Genomic DNA, 23,154 nt, shown 5'->3' on the forward strand with positions numbered 1-23,154 from the left:
AGTATACATAATATTTATATATATGTATATGAAAGCTTTTCTATTATGCTTGATAAAGCCTTGCAAAATAACATAAAAAAAAGAGATGGAGCAGTTGGAAAATATAAACTAAATGAAATAGGAGCATTGAATGTGAAATAGAAAAAGTGAAACAAGCTAGGTAAAGGTAGAAGATCATCATATAGTCCAGTTGTTTTTAAACATGGCTGCTCATTAGAAACATATCTGGAACTTTGGAGAAAAAAAGTAATACCCGAGCTTTGTATTTTTCAAAAAAAATCCAAGATAATCCTGATATGCATCTGGATTTTAAAAAGTGATTACAGATTTTTCCATTAAATGGTAGTTTTGGTGATATAGAATTCTATTATTTTTCTGTTGACCAATCATGATAAATTCTTGCAAAGCAAGATAGTGACATATGTCCCAACACAGAAGGTAAACTAATATCTACCAATTGTATATTAAAGTTTATTTTATACATTCATATCTTACCTATTTGGGAGACTGTCTTGTTAAAATGAAACTTCTTTATCAGTTCAGTCACTCAGTCGTGTCTGACTCTGCAACCCCATGGACTGCAGCACACCAGGCCTCCCTGTCCATCACCAACTCCTGGACTTTACTCAACCTCACGTCCATTGAGTTGGTGATGCCATCCAACCATCTTATCCTCTATCATCCCCTTCTCCTCCCACCTTCAGTCTTTCCCAGCATCAGGGTCTTTTCCCAATGAGTTAGCTCTTCGCATCGGGTGGCCAAAGTACTGGAGTTTCAGCTTCAGCATCAGTCCTTCCAATGAATATTCAGGACTGATTTCCTTTAGGCTGGACTGGTTGGATTTCCTTGCAGTCCAAGGGACTATCAAGAGTCTTCTCCAACACCACAGTTCAAAAGCATCAATTCTTCAGCGCTCAACTTTCTTTATGGTCCAACTCTCACATCCACACATAACTACTGGAAAGACCATAGCTTTGACTAGATGGACCTTTGTTGGCAAAGTAATGTCTCTGCTTTTTAATATGCTGTCTATGTTGGTCATAACTTTTCTTCCAATGAGCAAGTGTCTTTGAATTTCATGGCTCCAGTCACCATCTGCAGTGATTTTGGAGCCCCCACCGCCAAATAAAATCTGTCACTGTTTTCACTGTTTCCCCATCTATTTGCCATGAAGTGATGGGATCAGATGCCAAGTATGTATTTATTTTGCTTCCATTTTATGTCAAACAAGTATGAAATAATGTGCTCACAAATACATATGCTTTCCTCACATTTGTATCAGTTAGCTTTTTTTCCCTGCATGACCAACTACTCCAAAACTTTATGGATAATTCTATCACCATTTATTTAACTCGTTTGTCTGTGTTCTGAGTGATTCTGCTGGCTTTGGCTAGGTTTGGCTTATTTCAACTGCATTCATCCATGCATCCATGGTAGATTGCTGGGATGGCTGGTTACTAGCTGATCTGGGATGGCTCATATGGATAACTCAGAGGACTGTTCTTATGACCTCTCATCCTCCTCAAACCTAGTTGCCATTCTTCATATGACAACTTAGAATGACCATAGGTTCTAAGACCATGATTAGAGGTTATGCTTCTTGAGGTCTAGGCTTGGAACTGGCACAAATGTCACTTACACTACATTCTACTGGCCAAAGTAAATCATAAAGCCAGTCTAGACTCAAGTCAAGATGTGGAAATAGAGTCTATCTTTTGTTGGGAGAGGTTGCAAAGCAATGTGGTGAAAGGGTATAGATACAGGGAAGGAAATGACTGCAGCTGCTTTTTTTTAAACAATCTACTACACATCCTATGTGAGAGAATGTTAGATGTAGGTGGAAAACTGAGCAACTGAATATTATAAGTCTGTATTCCTGTTCTCTCACCCCCACTTAATTGTCATATGTCCTTGGACAAGTTCTTTGATCACTCCTTTTCTATTTATGAAGCAGTGGGGGAAGAAGGTAGGAAAGAATACTAGCTGAGTTATCTATTATCCTTGACTCAGATGAGAGAATTGATTTGTATTTTAAATGGATTTATCATTGCAAGGCATTATTTTTATGCTGATGACACCCCATGTACTTTTAATGTGGGAATCCACAAAAATACCTTGAAGAGTAAATAACACCGAGATATCTCCAGGATATTGTTCTTTGTGCTCTCATGGCTTAAGGGGCTTGTCAAGTAGGGAAATTGGCTAGAAGGGAAGGCAGATGATGGAAAGTTCTCCATTAGCCCCGCTGTGTTCTATTATGCATTTGATGTGTTTGATATTCTCTTCCACCAGTGGAACCCCAGGGATTTGTGAGCTAAGAGCTCAGAGATTGGGATAGAGGCAGAATGCCACTGGAGTACAGATGAAGGCACAGAAAAAATTGGAAAGCGTGCAGTGAAATTAAGCAGAAAATGAATGAGCAGACAAAACTGGTGGAAAGTACAGAATCAAGAGCTTGTTATAAATAGGTGGTAGTACAGAAGGAAGTGATTTTTATTTTGGACAATCAAGGTATCCAGTATTACCACATGGATTAAATTAAAATTCCCGACAGGGGATTAAGTATAATTTGAGACCCAATCTGAAGTTTATGAGGGTGAGTTATAAAATAAGTAAAATCTTATTTTGGATTGAGTTGAATGTGACTCCTCTTCCCCTCTCTCCAAATCATATGATGCAGAAGAAATCATTAATCCAGATTATGTACTGTGGTGAAATGTTAACCTTAACAACACAACAATGACTAATGGATTTTTCTTAACACTTTTTTCCTGCTATATAAATACACTATACGTTAAAAATTCCATCAATCTTACAATCATAAGTAGAGTTTGAGGGATTTTCACAAAGCAAACACATCTAGTAATTCCTAGTAATGCCATATTAGGAAACAGAATATTGACAGAGCCCATTCAGGCCTTACATAGTCACAATCCCTCCCCAAAGAAAGAAAGCCACTTTGACTTCTAATGACTTCTAATCCCTAAGAGTAGTTCCATTTGTTTTTAAACTTTTATAAATGGAATGCAGTATATACTCTTGTTCAATATGACACTTCTTAGATTTATTCTTGTTATTTCATATAATTATAGTTTGTTCATGTTTATTTCTGGATAGTATTTTGTCGAGTGAACATGCAATGATTTTTAAAATCAATTCTACCAGAGATGGACATTTGGATTGTTTCAAGTTTTAAGTATTTTGTCAAGTTTTAAAAGAAAGTCATTTAACTTTGAATTTTGATTATAGTGATTTCAGTAAATTTTTTTTGGATACAAAACAATGGAGAATGATATAGTTGGAAAAAAAACTTTCTAAATAAAGCAAACTTCCTTTTTTCTATATTACTTATTTTGAATAACAGTTTCTGGTTTCATAAGTAGATGAAAGGGCTATTGTGGACAAATTAAAAGGTGAAATTTTGGGGTTGTTTTTGAGAGCAAAAAGTTTGGTTTGACTGGAACATTATTGTTCAGCAAAATCATGGTTGGAAATGACCCAGCAGATTAGAGATGGGCTTGTAGACCTTGAAGGCCAGTAGAAGAGATTGTGTTTAATGTCTATGATGAGCCCCTGGAGGATACACTTGATATTCTCTTCTAGGAAGATTATTATTGCAATGATTATTGTGGTTGAGGACAGGAAGACTGCTGCCATTGGCTATTGTGGGAAATGCATGTAGAATCTGAAGGACTAGGTCTGAGTGATGCTTCCATTCCTTGCTAGCTGTGTGACTTTTGACAGGTTGTTTAACCTATCTGAGCTTCAGTGTCCTCCTATGAACAGTGGAGATAGGAGTCCTGATATTGTGAGGATGAAGTGAGTTGGTCCACGTTAGAGAACTGTAGATTCTCCAGGGCTCTAGGGCCTTCACAGACCCGTAAGGGGGTCACTGCTGTGCCTGGAGGGGAATAAGAGGGAAGCAAGCTATTTAATCTTCTTGATTCAGTCTTCTAGAGGATGCTTGTGTTTAAGCCAATACCTTGGGTACTAATATGATTAGTTAAATAATATATTATGCTCTAGATATAGTGAGGTTTAGAATGAGGTCAGATAGTGAAGTGGTTAGTAGCAAGGAGTGTGGATGAGACTGTCTATATTTGAATCCTGGCTCCTCCTCTTACTAGCTGCATAAACTTAGCCAAATTATTGTACTTAATTTTTCTAGGCTATGTTTTAGTAGTGATACCTATCATATAGGATTGTTAACTATGCTACCTCCCTGCCCCATGACACGTTCAATTCATTACACTCACAAATACTTGTGTTGTAAAAAAGTTTTTCATACATTACTGGATATATTGATTTCTTAATATATTACTGTAAGTCAAGCTTTGGAATACAATATGTTAACAAATTTGGAAAATTCAGCAGTGGCCACAGGACTGGAAAAGGTCAGTTTTCAGTCCAAAACCAAAGAAAGACCATGCAAAAGAGTGTTCAAACTAATGCACTAATGCACAATTGCACTCATTTCACATGCTAGCAAGGTCATGCTCAAAATCCTCCAAGCTAGGCTTCAACAGTACATGAACCAACAACTTCCAGATGTACAAGCTGGGTTTAATTAAAAAAAGGCAGAGGAACCAGAGACCAAATTGCCAAAATACATTGGATCATAGAAAAAGCAAGAGATTCCAGAAAAACATCTACTTCTGCCTCATTGACTATGCTAAAGGCTTTGACTGTGTGGATCATGGCAAACTGTGGAATATTCTTAAAAATGGGAATTACTCAGCCATTAAAAAGAATTCATTTGAATCAGTTCTAATGAGATGGATGAAACTGGAGCCCATTATACAGAGTGAAGTAAGCCAGAAAGATAAAGGCCATTACAGTATACTAACACATATATATGGAATTTAGAAAGATGGTAATGATAACCCTATATGCAAAACAGAAAAAGAGACACAGATGTACAGAACAGACTTTTGGACTCTGTGGGAGAAGGCAAGGGTGGGATGTTTTGAGAGAACAGCATCAAAACATGTATACTATCAAGGGTGAAACAGATCACCAGCCCAGGTTGGATGCATGAGACAAGTGCTCGGAGCTGGTGCACTGGGAAGACCCAGAGGGATCGGGTAGAGAGGGAGGTGGGAGGGGGGATCGGGATGGGGAATACATGTAAATCCATGGCTGATTCATGTCAATGTATGACAAAACCCACTTCAATACTGTAAAGTAATTAGCCTCCAACTAATAAAAATAAATGAAAAAAAAATGGGAATAAACTGTGTAAACTGACCACCTTACCTGCCTCCTGAGAAACCTGCATGCAGGTCAAAAAGCAAAACTTAGAACTGGACGTGGAACAACATGGTTCAAAATTGGGAAAGGAATGTTTCAAGGCTGTAGATTGTCTTCCTGCTTATTTTACTTATATGCAGAGTACATCATGTGAAATGTCAGGCTGACTGAATCACAAGCTGGGATCAAGATTTCCAGGAGAAATATCAGTAACCTCAGATATGCAGATGATACCACTCTTAGGGCAGAAAGTGAAAGGAACTAAAGAGCCTCTTGAAAGCAAAAGAGGAGAGTGAAAAAGCTGGCTTAAAACTCAACATTCAAAAAAGATCATGGCATCCGGTCCCATCACTTCATGCAATATAGATGGGGAAACAATAGAAACACTTTATTTTAGAAATAAATAGAAAAGACTTTATTTTCTTGGGCTCCAAAATCACTGTGGACGGTGACTACAGCCATGAAATTAAAAGATGCTTGCTCCTTGGAAGAAAAGCTATGAAAAATCTAGACAGTGTATTAAAAAGCAGAGACATTACTTTGCTGACCAAGGTCCATACAGTCAAAGCTATGGTTTTTCCTGTTGGTGTGTACAGATGTAAGAGTTGGACCATAATGAAGCCTGAGTACCTAAGAACTGACGCTTTTGAACTGTGGTGTTAGAGAAGACTCTTGAGAATTCCTTGGAATGCAAGGAGATCAAATCCGTCAATCATAAAGGAAATCAGTCCTGAATATTCATTGGAAGGACTGATGCTGAAGCTGAAGTTCCAATACTTTGGCCACCTGATGCAAAGAGCTGACTCATTGGAAAAGACCCTGATGCTGGGAAAGATTGAGGGCAGGAAGGAAAAGGGGACAACAGAGGTTGAGATGGTTGGATGGCATCACCAACTCAATGGACATTAGTTTGAGCAAACTCCAGAAGATGGTGAAGGGCAGGGAAGCCTGGTGTGCTGTAGTCCATGGGGTCACAAATAGTCGGACACGACTGAGCAGCTGAATAACATCAACAACAAGCTTTGTAATTGATACTAGGTATGTCCTTCAAGTGATTTAGCATTTCCTGACATGTTGTCACACAAACGGAGCCTTGTAATAAAGTACTATTGTGATAATTATTGTAATATAGATGAGCAAAGAATATATAATAACACAAAGGAAGAATACCTGACTTTCACAGTGGGTATGACCATGTAGATGATAGGTTGGGGAGGAACATGTCAGAGAAATGCATATGGAGGAGAGAGTCTTTGTCATAAACTCTAAGTAAGGCCCTGGCTATCAAGACAGTGGGAGGGAAGGGTGCTTTAAGCAGAGAGAACAACTTATAGTGTGGCATGAAGAGCACGGGCACTCTGGGAGCTATACATAGCTGAGCATGGCGTGAGCCGAGATAGCATGGGGAGGAATTGCTGGCGGAGATGCTGACCAGATAGACAGATGCAAGGTCCTGAAGAACTTCTCATGTCACAGTAAGGAGTAAGGAATAAACTCTTAATCCTTTATGTAATGAGCTAACACCAAAGATTTTAGGTCAGAGAGGGACATGATTTTGTGTATATATATATATATATATATACGCATATATACATACATATACATACATATATATATATATATATATGTAATATAAAACAATACCAGGCTAGCCTCTCCAGGGTGATCAGATAAGTAAAAGCAGTGAGAATGGAGTTGGGGTGACTGATGGAGAGCCTTTTTCTGTCACACAGGGAGGAACACTATGAAGCCATAACCAAGACATGACCTTGGGAATGGGAAAGAAGGGACATTTTTTGACAGATTTATTGAGATTTATTTTGAGAAGTTTGAATGCTGAGATCCTCAAAGCTTGATAACTGTCTGAGTGTGGCAGGAAAGGGGGTGGGGTTCATAGTGATATTGTTCACAAGAGAAGCAGATGAAGAACTGATTCAGGGAAAACGAGATTCCCTTTGGGACGTTTACCTGTTGAACACCTATGGAATACCTAAATGGAAATGTGCAGCAGGCATTTGGCTTCTGTATCGGGAACTTAGGGAAAGAGTTTTGTGCTAAGTTTTGTGCTGTGAATCCTTCATGTATTGAAGTCAGTTGAAAGATGGATAGGCAGTAAATCAACCCGGAGAGGTTGAGGGTAATTGTATTGAGAATCCTAATGCATAATAGAAACAGGGATAAAGCTAGCTCCAGAAAATGATTTTGCAAGAGATGTCAGTGGGGAGCTGACTAAGATCTAGGAGGAAGTGGTATCATAGAACTCTTTACGATTCTTACCAAGTATTTTGTAATATTGAAATGATATTGAACATGTCTACAGAAAATGGTGCCTTTTGATTGTTTGGAGTCTAGAGCAGGTGGTCCTCAGGGTGGATCACCTCCTCTTGTAGAGATCTGCCTGCATCAGAGGTCAAGAGAGTATGTTCTTCCCTCATTTGGCCCTAATTCTGGTAGGTCCTGATTCTTTACAGTCTAGCTGAAGGTTGTGACTATTTTTTAGTTTGATTTGGGGATAAAGTTTCTGTGTCTTTTTCCTTTGTTTTTAGAAAAAAAAATTATGGTAGAAATAAGTTTTCTCTGTAGTATTTAAATAGAAGTACCACGGTTCTTTAAAAAATTGGAGCCAAGTGGAAGAAAACATTTACAGCACTGTGTTTATTTTTTAATTTAACCCTGTTTAAGTTCATGCATTTTGACTATAGGTTTCTTTAGAGCAGAAGCAAGGCATATTTGTCTAAATGTCCCCAGGGCCCAACTCATAGCCTGACATATAGAAATGCTTGATAAATACTTATTTTGGTCTTCTTGTTCATGATTACATAGTTCCTTTGTTTTGAGAGCTTCCAGACTCTCTTGAATCTTCTTGCCTCTCAACATCTCATATCACTGAATGATGCCATTCATTATCTGAATTTTATTAATGCCATCCTCTCGAACTGTTTGAAGTTCAATATCTCCCCTCCCCCAAATGTTCAAGTGAAATAAGAATTGATTTAAGGCTGTGTATATGCCACAGCCTTTGAGAGTAGGAATCTAAATAGAGCCAGGCCTAAGGATATTGAGCTTGAGACAGAAAACTGAGACAGGATACTCCTGTTCCTCTTTTGCTTCCGCTAGGTCTCCTGTTTGTACTTCTCTTTGTTTTCACTCAATCTATTTCACATTTTTCTTTTGCAAAATTTCAAACATATACCATCATATAGAGTATAATAAAATGCGTTCTTAACCTTTTTCACTGTAACTATACAGTGCCATAATTAGAGTCTTATTAATATTTCATCTGTTCTGCTTTACCAAGTTCTTCTATATTGGTCAGAATTAAGCTCAGATTAGGTAAAGAATCTACCTGCAATTTAGAAGACCTGGGTTTGATCCCTGGGTTGGGAAGATCCTCTGGAGAAGGGAATGGCTACCCATTCCAGTGTTATTGCCTGGAGAATTCCAGGGACAGAGGAGCCTGGTGGGCTACAGTCCATGGAGTCACAAAGGGTTGGACACAACTGAATAGCTGATGCTTTTACTTCACTTTCAGGTTATGTTAGATTCCTTGTCTCCCCTCTGGGAGACAGAATTAGCCTAAGGAAGTCATGGACTCTGTGAGAACTGAGGTGATGATCAGATGAGAGGGTCCTGGGTCACTGTTTTGTCTTCCTCTTCTGCACCAGGAATGACGTTAACCTCTCTGAGTGGCTTATTGCATGCTTTGCAAAAGAAGTAACTTTGGGAACTTCATGGACTGAAAAAAGTCTATGCTGTGTTTCCATTTGGATAATTCTCTATTTGGTATTTTGAGCTTCTCAACAAAATATGAATCTTCTTGCTGCTATTCCCTTATAGTGTTCTTTTCTATGATTATTGCTAGAGGATGATAGGATTTCATAGGTATCCCATTCTAGGTTCAACTCTTCACTTTTTCACAGCTCTACAAATGTAGTGATTTTCATAACTGGCAGGAGGTGGTGGAAGCATCAGTGACATTTGCTCATTCTCCTAATATACGCAGAAATATTTCCTGTTTCTTGACAGTAAAACTAGGATTCCATTTTTCAGAAGTTTTGCTGTTCGTAGCATTTATAAAGTAAGAAATAAAATAAAATCTTTTAGAGTAGAGGAAACATTTTACAAGGAGAAGAAATGAAAGATCTGAATTTATCACCCTATTTCTATACTCTGTGTATTGCATCTGAGCTATTTTCTTCTTTGGTTTTTCTCTGTGCTATTTATACTCCCCTTATGAAAATAAACTGGGTCTTACCTAATGAAAGTTTTTTGTAAATCTAATAATTCACAAATATCTTATTTCCTGGTGGGAAGGAATCTGCATGTAAAAACTTTCTTTATCATTTAAACCTTTTTGTTGGCTTAAAGTCAGAGCTGTATTATGTATGTGTATGTTCTTAGTATATAAATTGTGCTTGAGTTCATTAAGGTGAGCCATTGTTTTGTTTTCACCAGCCTTTGCTTTTCTGAAAGCGTTGTATCATTTCCTTTCTTTGATTCAGGGAATCAGCAGTCTCTTCAGTTCTTTAAAAGTGGTGCGTCTCTTGAGACTGGGCCGTGTTGCCAGGAAACTGGACCACTACCTGGAGTATGGAGCCGCCGTCCTTGTGCTCCTGGTTTGTGTGTTTGGACTAGTTGCTCACTGGCTGGCCTGCATATGGTACAGCATTGGGGACTACGAGGTCATCGACGAAGTCACGAACACCATCCAAATAGACAGTTGGCTCTACCAGCTGGCCTTGAGCATTGGGACTCCATATCGGTACAACACCAGTGCAGGGATGTGGGAAGGAGGACCCAGCAAGGATTCCCTGTATGTATCCTCTCTCTACTTTACCATGACAAGCCTTACAACCATAGGATTTGGAAACATAGCTCCTACCACAGATGTGGAGAAGATGTTTTCAGTGGCCATGATGATGGTTGGCTGTAAGTATCTTTTCTTTTTTTTTTTTTTTAAAGTATTATTGTTGGCAGCTCTCCAGCTCCAATCTTGGATAGAAGTAAAATGAAACTACTTTGTCTTCAGAAGGATATTCAATCCATTTCATTTACCTTGCTTTAATTTTTATTCAGCCTTAGAAAAGAGAAATGCAAACTGATATATATTTTACTCTTTAGGATGTATTAGCACCTGAAAAACAGTATGAATGGAGTGATAAAAAAAATCAGAATGGTATCTCTTTGATTTAATTCTGTTTATAGCATTGTACCCAGCATAGCTATTTCTAAAGGAAGAGCAACATCAAGAAAAACAGTGTCTGGCATGTTCCATAGGTTTTGTTGGCAGTGCTTTAAATTCTGAAAAGTAGACAGGATGTGATGTGAGATAGCCTATTTAGAAATGTTTTAGTTAACAGTCTTATGTAGGTTTGTACAGTTTAGACTAATAAAAGTGTTTATAAATCTAGTCTTCATTACAGAATTCTAGGTGGAATATATGCCAATATGAGAGAATGAAAGGATTAGTGATTGTCAGTGCATTCGGCAATGATGAATGTGTCTAGGATGAGGCATGCAGACCTGAGTACTAAATGACTTGATGATGTTCTTGGGAGTAGGATGCTTCTCTACAGGAGTGAAGGACCAGGTATTCTATCACCACCATCAGACTGAGATTGGACAATACAGGAGATCAAAACATTAAGGAAATATATACAAAAGAAGCTGTTGAAAAAGGAGATTTTGAGGGGGACTTCACCACCATATACACCATGTGTCGCATTGACTTGGATGATTTATCCAAGCCTAGTTCTGAGACCTTCAGGACTGAAGTTATGATTAGTGTTACTATGTAGCCTCTGGGTCATATTAATTGTTTTTGGTCTAAGCCATCCTTTTTGAGATTCCATGTTATACAGTTTTATATTTTGACATTAATGGGTGATGAACAGGGAGGCCTGGCGTGCTGCAGTTCATGGGGTTGTAAAGAGTCGGACACGACTGAGCAACTGAACTGAACTGAACTGAATGGGAAAAATGTTAGAGTCTAGGAATGTCAGTTGATTTGTGAAAGGTCAGTATATTGGGTCTAAACAAGGTAATTTGCAGAGTTCAGAATGTCTGCAAGTTATTGGACACTGATGTTAACAGTGTTTTGTTTTCCATACTCTTTTAATTGGGTACAGAAACAAGAACACACAGGTTCTCTTTGCTGCTTAAAAGTATGAGAGGTAGAGTGTCAGTTCCAAGGGATGTTTGCTCCACAGGCTTTTAGGAGGAAAATGTTCTCACAAGAGATCTTGATGATCTCTTAATTGAACTGCTGCCTACATACTGAAAGTGATAAGATGTATTGGCAGAAGAGGTGCTTTATAAATTCAGAAGACAACATTTTGTCAGATGTAGTATTTATTATTATACTACTTTTTAATATTTATATAATGCATTTTGCCTTATACTTGAGCATGGTTAAGTAGAAAAAGAATTCATTTTGAAGTAATTATAGATTCACTGAAATTTGCAAAGATCGTCTAGTGGAAGGGAAGGATAAGACAAATTGGGAGAGTAAGAGTGACATTTATACACTGTGTGTGTTACGTAGGTAGATGGTGGGAACCTGCTGTATAGATCAGGGAGCTCGGTTTGGTGCTCTGTGATAACCTAGAGGAATGGGATGTGGGGGTCGGGAGGTGGGAAGGAGGCTCAAGAGGGAGGGGATGTGTGTATACGTACGGCTGGTTCTTTTTGTACAACAGAAGCAAACACAACATTGTAAAGAAATTTAACTCCAGTTTTCTTTTTTTGTTTTAGTTAAATTTCTTTACAATGTTGTGTTTGTTTCTGTTAGAGCCTCCTTCCCACCTCCCTACCCCTTCTGGGCATACACACCAAGGAAACCAGATCTGAAAGAGACACATGCACCCCAATGTTCACTGAAGCACTGTTTATAATAGCCAGGACATGGAAGCAACCTAGATGCCCATCAGCAGATGAATGGATAAGGAAGCTGTGGTACATATACACCATGGAATATTACTCAGCCATTAAAAAGAATACATTTGAATCAGTTCTAATGAGATGGGTGAAACTGGAGCCCATTATACAGAGTGAAGTAAGCCAGAAAGATAAAGACCAGATATACTAACGCATATATATGGAATTTAGAAAGATGGTAACAATAACCCTATATGCAAAACAGAAAAAGAGACACAGATGTACAGAACAGACTTTTGGACTCTGTGGGAAAAGGCGAGGATGGGATGTTTTGAGAGAACAGCATCGAAACATATATATTATCAAGAGTGAAACAGATCACCAGCCCAGGTTGGATGCATGAGACAAGTGCTTGGGGCTGGTGCACTGGGAAGACCCAGAGGGATGGGGTGGGGAGGGAGGTGGGAGGGGGAGTCAGGATGGGGAATACATGTAAACCCATGGCTGATTCATGTCAATGTATGGCAAAAACCACCACAATATTGTAAAGTAATTAGCCTCCAACTTATAAAAATAAATGGGGAAAAAAAAGAAAAAGAAATTTAACTCCCCCCCCCAAAAAAAAGATAGAATAGTGAGGACTTTTGTGCTCTTCCCTTAGTTTCCTACAATAGTTATATCTTATAGGGCTCTAGTACAACATCAACACTGGCTGTGATACAGTGTGTGGATAGCTCTGTGTTGTATTATCACATTTGTGGATTCCTGTAACCACCACTGATATCAAAACACAAAATTTTTCTGTTACCTCAAAGATCTCCTTCATGTCACACTCACCCCTTCCCCCAAGCCTCCCTAACCCTGGCAACTGCTGATCTGTTCTTTATCTATATAATTTTGTGATTTTGAAAATGTTACATAAGTGGAATCATGCAAAATGTGGTTTTCTGAAATTGGTCTTTTCCACTCAGCATAAGTCTCGAAATCCATCTAAGTGGTTGAATGTATTAATAGTTTGTTCCTTCTTATTCCTGAGCAGTATTTCATGGTTTGGATATATTGCTGCTTAATCATTCATCCATTGAAGGGCATTTTGATAATTTCCAGTTTTTGGTTATTATAATAAACAAATTCACTAAATTCATTGCTAAAGGGCTTTTGTGAAAAAGAACATTTTCAAAGTTTAGTTCTGAAGCAGTTGTGGAGAATAGCATACCTTGTTTGTGTATAGTTTTTTGTTTGGACATAACTTTTCAGTTCTCTGGGGTAAAAATCCAGAAAAGAGATTTCTTAGACAAGTAGTGTTCTGTTTTTCAAAAATAACTTGTCAAACTATTTATCAGAGTGGACATATTAATGTAGTTTAATTTTTCAACAAGACAATAACAGAAAAATAAAATCTATATACAGCTGAAGGACACTATTATTCACCTTGTTTCTCAGACCCCAAACCTGGGAATCATCTTAGATTCCTGTTTTTCTTATGTATTACATCTATTCATAACAAGTCTTGTTGACTTTACCATCAAAGTATATTTGATTATTTCGCCCCACTTCTGTAGCTTACCATCCAAGATCAACTAGTAATCTCCTATATGTTGCTCCTATTTTTACCCTTGATTCATAATCTCAACTCAGAAAGTAAGGACATATTGTTCCTGTGTTCAGAGTCTTCCAGTGTTTTACAATGCATGTAAAATAAAATTCTGATCCCCCACCCCTTCAATCAAAGCTTTAATCGTCTGGCCCTCACCTGCTTCTCTCACCTCACTTTTTACCATTCCCACTCTTGCTTGTCCTACTCAAACCATGCCAACCGTATTGCTGTACACGTCAGAAAACAGTACTGTCTCAGGCTCCTGTACTGCTTCCCCCACTGCTTATAACCCCCTCCCCTGACTTATGCCCCAATTCAGGCAGGTCGCCATTCAAACCACCTCTCCAGAAATTCTTCTCAGTGCTACCCACTGCCATGCCAATCACTCTTATTCTCTTCCCTTTAATCTATTCTTTATTGTATCTACAAGGCCTGAAACCATGTTTACTCTGTTTTCCTTTTCTTCAAAATGTAAACTCCATGACAGTATGGCCTTTTTTTTTTTTTTTGGTCTCTATATCAGTTCACTTCAGTCACTCAGTCGTGTCTGACTCTGTGACCCCATGAACCGCAGCACGCCAGGCCTCTCTGTCCATCACCAACTCCCAGAGTTTACCCAAATTCATGTCCATCAAGTTGGTGATGCCATCCAACCATCTCATCCTCCGCGGTCCCCTTCTCCTCCTGTCTCAATCTTTGCCAGCATCAGGGTCTTTTCAAATGAGTCATCTCTTCGCATCAGGTGGCCAAAGTATTGGAGTTTCAGCTTCAACATCATATACTCTCTATATACTCAACTTCTAAACAGTTCTTAATGCTGTGCCCAATCAAAATTTGTTTGTATGATGAATGAAGTTGAAGATGTCCCTGATGATCATAATGAAAACCTCCAGTCCTTGAATCCACCCCATTTGGATCGCTGATGAACCCACATGCCAGAAGAATGCGCACTGAATTTTAGCCATGACTCCTTTGTGAAAGCCTGCTGAGCTCACCTGCATTGTGGGCCTGTGGTGGGGAGGCAGCTACTTCAGCTGGATTGCTGCTCTTGTTTTTTAGTTAAGTCCTGTCCGATTCTTTCATGACCTCATGGACTGTAGCCTGCCAGGCTCTTCTGTCCATGGGTTGTCCCAGCCTTAAGTTTCTCATGTGGCCTGATAATAAGTTCTGAGAGGTGAGGCAGTAGAATCACCAAGAACCATTTCTCCCACCGTAGTTTTTGTTTTCTACCAACTACCTTCTGAAACTAGCATCTCTAGAAATTTTCACATAGATTCAGTTGAGTTTTCAAAACTTCATTTAGTTCACTGTTGGCCTCCTTCTTCCCTAATTCATGTATAGCCAATTATATTGCTGTGTCAACATTTCTTTCTCCTGTCTCCTCTTCAGTTCCTGTCTTAATTTCAAGATGAAGATCTGGGCAAAAAGTGGATTCTTTTCCTTCTTGAGTTTCTGCTGTATCTCCTTTCAAACCTGAATAAACCAATTTCTGATATCTTTTGAGCTTGGTTTTCTTTTTGTGCCTCTGAAAAAAAATCCATCTTCTGTAGCCAGAGTGTTCCAAGGAGATGCCTTTTAATTTCCTTCTTAGTCCTTGGGTCTTTGGTAATTTCATGGCATGCTTCCTTTGAAACAACCCAAGAAGATGATTGAAAACTGTTAAGCGCCATGAAGTGTTACAGTAACTTCCCACAATTCCAAATCTTATTAGACACACGTGTACAAAATATCAGCCAAATCCAAATTTGGCTGTTGCAGCTGTTTGTGTTCTTAGCATAAGTTTTTTCCAATATAATTATTTTCCTGTGACAGCACCAAGGAAAACAGAGGAAAACAAACCTAGGAAGTGTTTTTAGAACCTAAGAAGTGTTATCAGCCTCAGACTTATCCAGAGATTGTATGCGCGTGTGTGTGTGTGTGATCGACAAGGGGAGGAAGGGAAGAAGGAGATAAAAAACAGGTTTGTGCTTTAAGTTGTGCTAGGATTCCAGTCAATCTGTGCTGGCTGCTTGAGAAGTACCACTTGTAACATTATAACTCAATAACTGACAAAGATGTTTTTCAGAAGGTTGATGGAGATACCAACTGCCTATTTTCTGTTGAGAAAGTAATCACTACTTGTAAATGATAGATTCTTTTTTTCTGGAGAAAGCCACCTGAAACTTTTGTGCCTTCCAGCAAAGTTTAAAAATTTAAATGGCAGCAATTCCAGTTCCTAGAACCTTTCTGAACCTTCTTCTTTCTCTAATGGCCTGTCTTCTCAGACTCCTCAGTTCTTTCGCCTTGATGCTGAATTTTGTGAACTCTGTCCTGGACCACAGTCTCAAGATTCTCCTTGTTGATATCATAGTTTATGACCATGGCCTCCCTTCAACCCCAGGCACCTTCTGTTTCCTCTTGATACCTTCTGTGTCAGCAGTGTCCCAGGGTATTTCTCTTTTCTGCTACCTAGGGATTTCTTAGGCTTAAATCTAGTGTTCTTACCTTTGCTCCTGCTCAGATTCCAGATCTGGAAGGGTTGTTTCTTACATAGGTCTACTACCATTTGTTCTTTTTCTCAGGTTTATCTTTTCGGCTATGCTGTCTGCCTTGAGTGTACCCCTTGGTTCTGGTAGCAGCCATTACTACCCCATGATGGTCAGCTCCTCCTCATTCCTCTGTCTAATCATGAACGAACCTAACTACTCTGCTAATATTCACTAATCACCACTAAAGGGCTTTTGTGGAAAAGAGCATTTTCAAAGTTTAGTTCTGCAGTAGTTGTGAAGAATAGCATACCTTTTCTTTTTTAGATCAAGATGTGGGTAATCTCTGCCAATTTGCTCAGTAAATACTTAATGATGCCTTCCTTAAATGCTTTCTATTCCATTTCATTCACATAATCTTATTATTGAGCCCCTATTAACTTTCTTTTTCTGAAGATTAGCAGACTAATTTTGCTTTTCTATTCAGAAAACACCTTCGTATGCTAATGACTTGTTTTGATTGCTATAAAACAAAGAAATATGAGTTATAGAATTTTCTGATATAATTATCCTTTTTGCCTAATATTTTTATGGATCCTCTTTTAAAGATGTGTTAGGTAGTTAGAATAGAAAAAAGGACTCCAAAATGGCTGTGGCTAAAAGACAAAGAAGGGAAAAGCCCGTGAAAATAGAACAAAGGAAGGTCTGAGGACCATAGTAAGGACCTCAGGTAAAACAAACAGCCCTCTTGGCATCCTAATTTACATAGGGCAGGCTCAGGGGGAGGATAAAAACATGAAAAGAGGAGCCAAAATTGAGCCAGAGCTTCTCTTCTCTTTGCGTCTTTTGGGTCAGCCCACCCACAGGCCTCAAGGATGTATTTTCCTTTGCTTGCCAAATAAAACTGAGCTATAACACGGAGCTGTAACACTGGTCTGTCTGTCGCTTCAAATTTTTGCTGTGGCGAGACAGAACCAAGGAAATTACACACTCCCCTGACAGATGTATCAAGAAAACAATTGCTTAGCTCTTGCTTCATTACTAAATAATCACATAAATTGTGTTTTAGCTTATTACAACCATTGTAAAAAACTATACACTTGTGTTTTTCATTCAGTTCAGTTCAGTTGCTCAGTCGTGTCCGACTCTTTGCGACCCCATGAATCGCAGCACGCCAGGCCTCCCTGTCCATCACAAATTCCCAGAGTTTACTCAAACTCATGCCCATTGAGTCAGTGATGCCATCCAGCCATCTCATCCTCTGTCATCCCCTTCTCCTCCTACTCCCAATCCCTCCAAGCATCAGGGTCTTTTCCAATGAGTCAACTCTTCGCATGAGGTGGCCAAAGTATTGGAGTTTCAGCTTCAGCATCAGTCCTTCCAATGAATATTCAGGACTGATTTCTTTTAAGATTAACAGTTTTGATATCCTTGCAGTCCAAGGGACTCTCAAGAGTCTTCTCCAACACCACAGTTCAAAAGCATCAATTCTTCGGTGCTCAGCTTTCTTCACAGTTCAACTCTCACATCCATACATGACCACTGAAAAAACCATAGCCTTGACTAGACGGACCTTTGTTGGCAAAGTAATGTCTCTGCTTTTTAATATGCTATCTAGGTTGGTCATAACTTTCCTTCCAAAGAGTAAGCATCTTTTAATTTCATGGCTGCAGTCACCATCTGCAGTGATTTTAGAGTGCAAAAAAATAAAGTCTGACACTGTTTCCACCGTCTCCCCATCTATTTCCCATGCAGTGATGGGACCAGATGCCATGATCTTAGTTTTCTGAATGTTGAGCTTTAAGGCAACTTTTTCACTCTCCTCTTTCACTTTCATCAAGAGGCTTTTTAGTTCCTCTTCACTTTCTGCCATAAGGGTGGTGTCATCTGCATATCTGAGGTTATTGATATTTCTCCCGGCAACCTTAATTCCAGCTTGTGCTTCTTCCAGCCCAGCGTTTCTCATGATGTACTCTGCATATAAGTTAAATAAGCAGGGTGACAACATACAGCTTTGACATACTCTTTTTCCTGTTTGGAACCGGTCTGTTGTTCCATGTCCGGTTCTAACTGTTGCTTCCTGACCTGCATACAGGTTTCTCAAGAGGCAGGTCAGGTGGTCTGGTATTCCCATCTCCTTCAGAATTTTCCACAGTTTATTGTGATCCACACAGTCGAAGGCTTTGGCGTAGTCAGTAAAGCAGAAATAGATGTTTTTTTGGAACTCTCTTGCTTTTTCGATGATCCAGCAGATATTGGCAATTTGATCTCTGGTTCCTCTGCCTTTTCTAAAACCAGCTTGAACATCTGGAAGTTCACGGTTCATGTATTGCTGAAGCCTGGCTTGGAGAATTTTGAGCATTACTTTACTAGCATGTGAGATGAGTGCAATTGTGTGGTAGTTTGAGCATTCTTTGGGATTGCTTTTCTTAGGGATTGGAATGAAAATGGACCTTTTCCAGTCCTGTGGCCACTGCTGAGTTTTCCAAATTTGCTTGCATATTGAGTAGAGCACTTTCACAGCGTCATGTTTCAGGATTTGAAATAGCTCAACTGGAATTCCATCACACCCACTAGCTTTGTTCGTAGTGATGCTTTCTAAGGCCCACTTGACTTCACATTCCAGGATGTCTGGCTCTAGGTGAGTGATCAAAAAGAAACAAAATAAGAATGTTTTAGATAACTTTTTGCCATAAATTATGTTCAACCAAAAATTTGTTTTCATTTGCTTTGTTTTGTTTTAATATATTATAAAATGTTTTACATGTTAATAAACATGTTAACAGCCTATTTCAAAGAACTATAAATGCTTGAGTATTTATTTTATGTAAAAACAGTTTTCACTTTTTCCATTGTTGCCTGCTTAGTTGCCAATTGAAGCAGCCTGACTCATGGGGTCTATAATGATCAGAATCTGTCCTGGTAGGATGCCATGCAAAGTAAGTCTTTAAAAGTAAAACAAAGGAAAACAAAAACTACAAATGTGAAAACGGCCTGGGTTTAATTGGGAGAGAGGAAACCCAGTCATAACAATGCTACTGTAATTTGTAAATGGTCTGTAATTGATGATAGCTCCAACAGTCTAAGAACTTTCTATAATTGACTGGTATGGTTTATAATGCATCAGGCAAATGGTTTAACACTTTTAGAAGGATAGCAGGACCATCTGCCAGTGGGATATCTATAACAGGAAATTCAGATCTCCATGAAGGTAGTTAAGAGTCACCAGTGAGCACTTAGTTACACACTGGTCACTCAACATCACGCAGAGGAGACAGATGCCACACATATTCTCTAGTACATGGACTCATTTAGCACCCTCAGTGGAGTTCAGATAAAAGCCAATCTGAGAGTGTGGCGCTGCACTTACCCCGCTCCATAGGAAACAGAAATAAATGCAAGATGGTGAGACTCAGAGATTGTGAAAATATATTAATAGAATAAGCTGGAGCAAAGGTCTGTGTGACCTTGGATGGCTTTGGATCTCTTTGGATTTTAATTTTTTCAAGTGTAAATTGCAGAAATTGAAATAAATAACTTTTAAGGTCCTTTTCAATACTAACGTTCGATTTATCTGAGGTTCGGTTAGTATGGTTATGATCCTGTTCTTAGAATTGGACTGGTTATTGGAGATGAGGTTAATATGGAAAAAGAAGAGGTGTCACTTAAAAGTTTAGGACTTTGCATATACAGTGCATACTTTCTTTTTACAGAGAGTAAGATATGTCTTGTACAGAATATATTCAGTAAAGAGTTGAGAGGGAAGACTGCCAAGGAATATTATGGAGAAAAGAAATTAAGCTTTTGGAAAGAACAGCGTTTTACCCTATAGAATGTAGGCAGCTTGGAAGACTGAGAGACGTTTCCCTCAGGGTAAAGAAATGGGCCCAGGGAGAATGCCCAATGGGGGTTCTGAGGGATATTTGGTCTGAATAGATATCTAGTCAGGGTTAAAAGTTGTTAACCTTCTAAAAGGGTTAAGAGTTGTTACACTTCTCCAAAAGATTAAAAAATTTGTTTACAAATCTTAACATGAGACTTTAGGTGACACCGATATAATAATAAGTTATATGTTAAATTTTTTCTTTACTGTTGTGTTGTAGTTAGGACATAGAGTGTGGACATGCTGATTTTCATTTCTGGTTTTAGTTTAGCCAGATGGAGAGAGCTTTAAGCTTAATGTTTATTTTGGAAACTGGGTCAGTTCTTTGTATCTGCTTTACCCTTGGTTGTAAAAAAGACTTTTTTCTTCCCTTTTCTTTAATGAGCTTTAGTATCCCATGAAGAAACATATTTCGTGGAGCCCAAAGTTCAGGGTTATGGGCATCTTTTTTATGGTTTAGTAGTTTCAGATGTACAGTCCAGTAGATTGAAAACTGTTTGAAAACTGTCCTATTTGTCATGTGTTTAGTACAAAGTATTGTGCCTAGTTGATGAAAGTGAAAGTATTTGTTGCTCAGTTGTGTCTGACTCTTTGCAACACTATGTACCATAGCTGACCAGGCTCCTCTGTCCTTGGAATTCTCCAGGCAAGAGTACTGGGGTGGATAGCAATTCCTTTCTCCAGAGGATCTTCCCATCCCAGGTATTGCATCCAGGTCTCCTGCACTGCAGTCAGATTCTTTACTGTTTGAGTCAATAGGGAAGCCCTAGTTGGTAGATGTGCTCATTGAACATATGTTGAAAAAAAATTAATAAAAAAAGTTCACCTAGTTCAGTCTGAGGAATCCAGGAAGGTTTCTAGGAGGAATTGACTCTTGAGCTTAGGATGCAAAAACAAGTAGGTAAATGTGCAAGACTAAGGTACTTTTCAGGGAAAGGGAACTTATGTGAAAAAACAGGAATGAACTGACTTGACCTTTCTGCTGTTCTCTGAGTATTTCACTTTAGCTTGAATAGAAAGCAGGAGGAAGGTGGGGAAGAAAGGTACCAAGATGCCAAAGGCCTTGTATAGTTTTAGAAGGATTTTGTCATTTTTGCTAATGGTTATGAGCTAAATAAGGATTTTATTCTTTAGTGTGCAAGATAGATTGAAGGAGATGGAGGCTGTGGGCAAGGAAACTGGTTAGGGTGCTCTTGGAGTAATCCAGGAAGGCATAAACTGAGTTGGTAGAGATTACGATGGATGATACAGCTTAGAACTGGCAAAATCTTCTTTTCTATAAAGGGCCAGATAATTGTCTTAGGCTTCACAGGCTATAATGTCTCTTTTGCAACTACTCATCTCCGCTGTTGTGGTGTTAAAGCAGCCATAGAAAGAACACAAACAAATGAGCATGCCATGTTCTAATAAAACTTTAAACAGATATAGATGGCCAGACTTGGCACATGGCCCTTAGTTGCCCATGGTCTAGCATAGACAGTTTGGCTTATGAAAAGACCTTGAACTTTGGAATCAGACAAATCTAGGTTCATTTTTTATTTCTTATTAAGAATTTGCATTAATTATCTAAACTGTCATCTATAAAATGGAGATAATAGGCCCTACATACAGACTCATTTGAAATGCTAAATAAGAGATTGTATGTAAAATTCCTGGCATGCTGCAGTCCATGGCGTGGCAGAGTCAGACAGGACTGAGCCACTGAACTGAACTGATGTAAAGTTCCTGAAACATTTAAGTTGTTTTGTTGAATCAATGAATGAGTGAGAGAGTAGAAGGAAGAGTTCAAAAGGACTTGTAGATTTCTGGCTAATTCCAATGAGTGAATGACAAAGCTCTTTCTAAGGTGGGAAAGAAGGGGCAGGTAATACTGGGACAAGAGGGCAGTTGGTTTTTGGACATGCTGAGTGTGAGGGATTTGCAGGTCATTTGTTAGAAATGTCCACTAGGTTAGAAGTGGTAAAATTTAGAAGTGTGGCTTTGGATTCCACTTTCAAGTTCAATAAAATATATTTCTACTAGATTATTTGGTGTTTATATATGCATGGGATTTCCTTTCATGTTACAAAGTAGAAAACAAAAACTTGATTTTGAGAGAAATTTTTAATGAAAGTCTGCTTTCTAAGAACAGATATTTTAGTCAGGGGAGAATTTTATTTTATTTTTAATTGGAGGATATTTGTTTTACAATGTCGTGTTGGTTTCTGCCGTACAACAACTCAAATCAGTCATATCCCTTCCCTCTGGAGCTGTTCTCCCCTTTCCCAGTCAAGGGAGATTTTTATTTACTGATGACTACAAGGTGCTTTGGGACCTTTAAATAAATTTAGTTTTGATTTCCATGATTGTATATATTGCTTGGGGCAGGTTGTTGCTTTAAAGGGAAAGTGGTGCTCTGCTATAGAAAAACATTGAGGACTTAATGATCCTTACATATGTAGTATCAAGGATCATTGTACATATGATTTAAATTTTGATGGAGATAAAATAGTTAGATTTTTTCCCCCCATATATAGAAAGATTAACAAATCCATAGATGGCTATATTTAGAACATGTTAAGATAAAAATCATTCCAAAGACCTTTGTTGTTGTTCAGTCACCAAGTCACGTCTGAATCTTTGCCACCCCATGGACTGCAGCATGCCAGACTTCCCTGTCCTTCACTATCTCCTGGAGTTTGCCCAAATTCATGTCCATTGCATCGGTGATGCCATCCAACCATCTCATCCTGTTGCCCTCTTATCCTTCTGCCTTCAATCTTTCCCAGCATCAGGGTCTTTTCCAATGAGTTGATTGTCACATCAGGTGGCCAAAGCTTTGGAGCTTCAGCTTCAGCATCAGTGCTTCCAATGAGTATTCAGGGTTGATTTCATTTAAGACTGACTGGTTTGATCTTCTTGCTATCCAGTTTAGTTCAGTTCAGTTGCTCAGTGGTGTCCAAATCTTTGTTGACCCCATGGACTGCAGCATGCCAGGCTTCTCTGTCCATCACAAACACCCAGAGCATGCTCAAACTCATGTCCATTGAGTCGGTGATACCATCCAACCATCTCATCCTCTGGTGTCCCCTTCTCCTCCTGCC

At 38.8% G+C, this 23,154-nt stretch overlaps 1 protein-coding gene across 1 annotated transcript in view; it reads left to right on the forward strand.

The window, feature by feature from the left end:
- The window catches only part of KCNH5 (potassium voltage-gated channel subfamily H member 5), a 348,488-nt gene that overhangs the window by 81,870 nt on the left and 243,464 nt on the right, over positions 1 to 23,154 (forward strand). The window contains exon 7 of the mRNA XM_043920302.1: positions 9,753 to 10,179. Coding sequence (XP_043776237.1) covers positions 9,753 to 10,179 — 427 coding nt within the window. The remainder of the gene's footprint in view (positions 1 to 9,752; positions 10,180 to 23,154) is intronic.

Source organism: Cervus elaphus, chromosome 12 (assembly GCF_910594005.1).
Source record: "Cervus elaphus chromosome 12, mCerEla1.1, whole genome shotgun sequence".
NCBI lineage: Eukaryota > Metazoa > Chordata > Mammalia > Artiodactyla > Cervidae > Cervus > Cervus elaphus.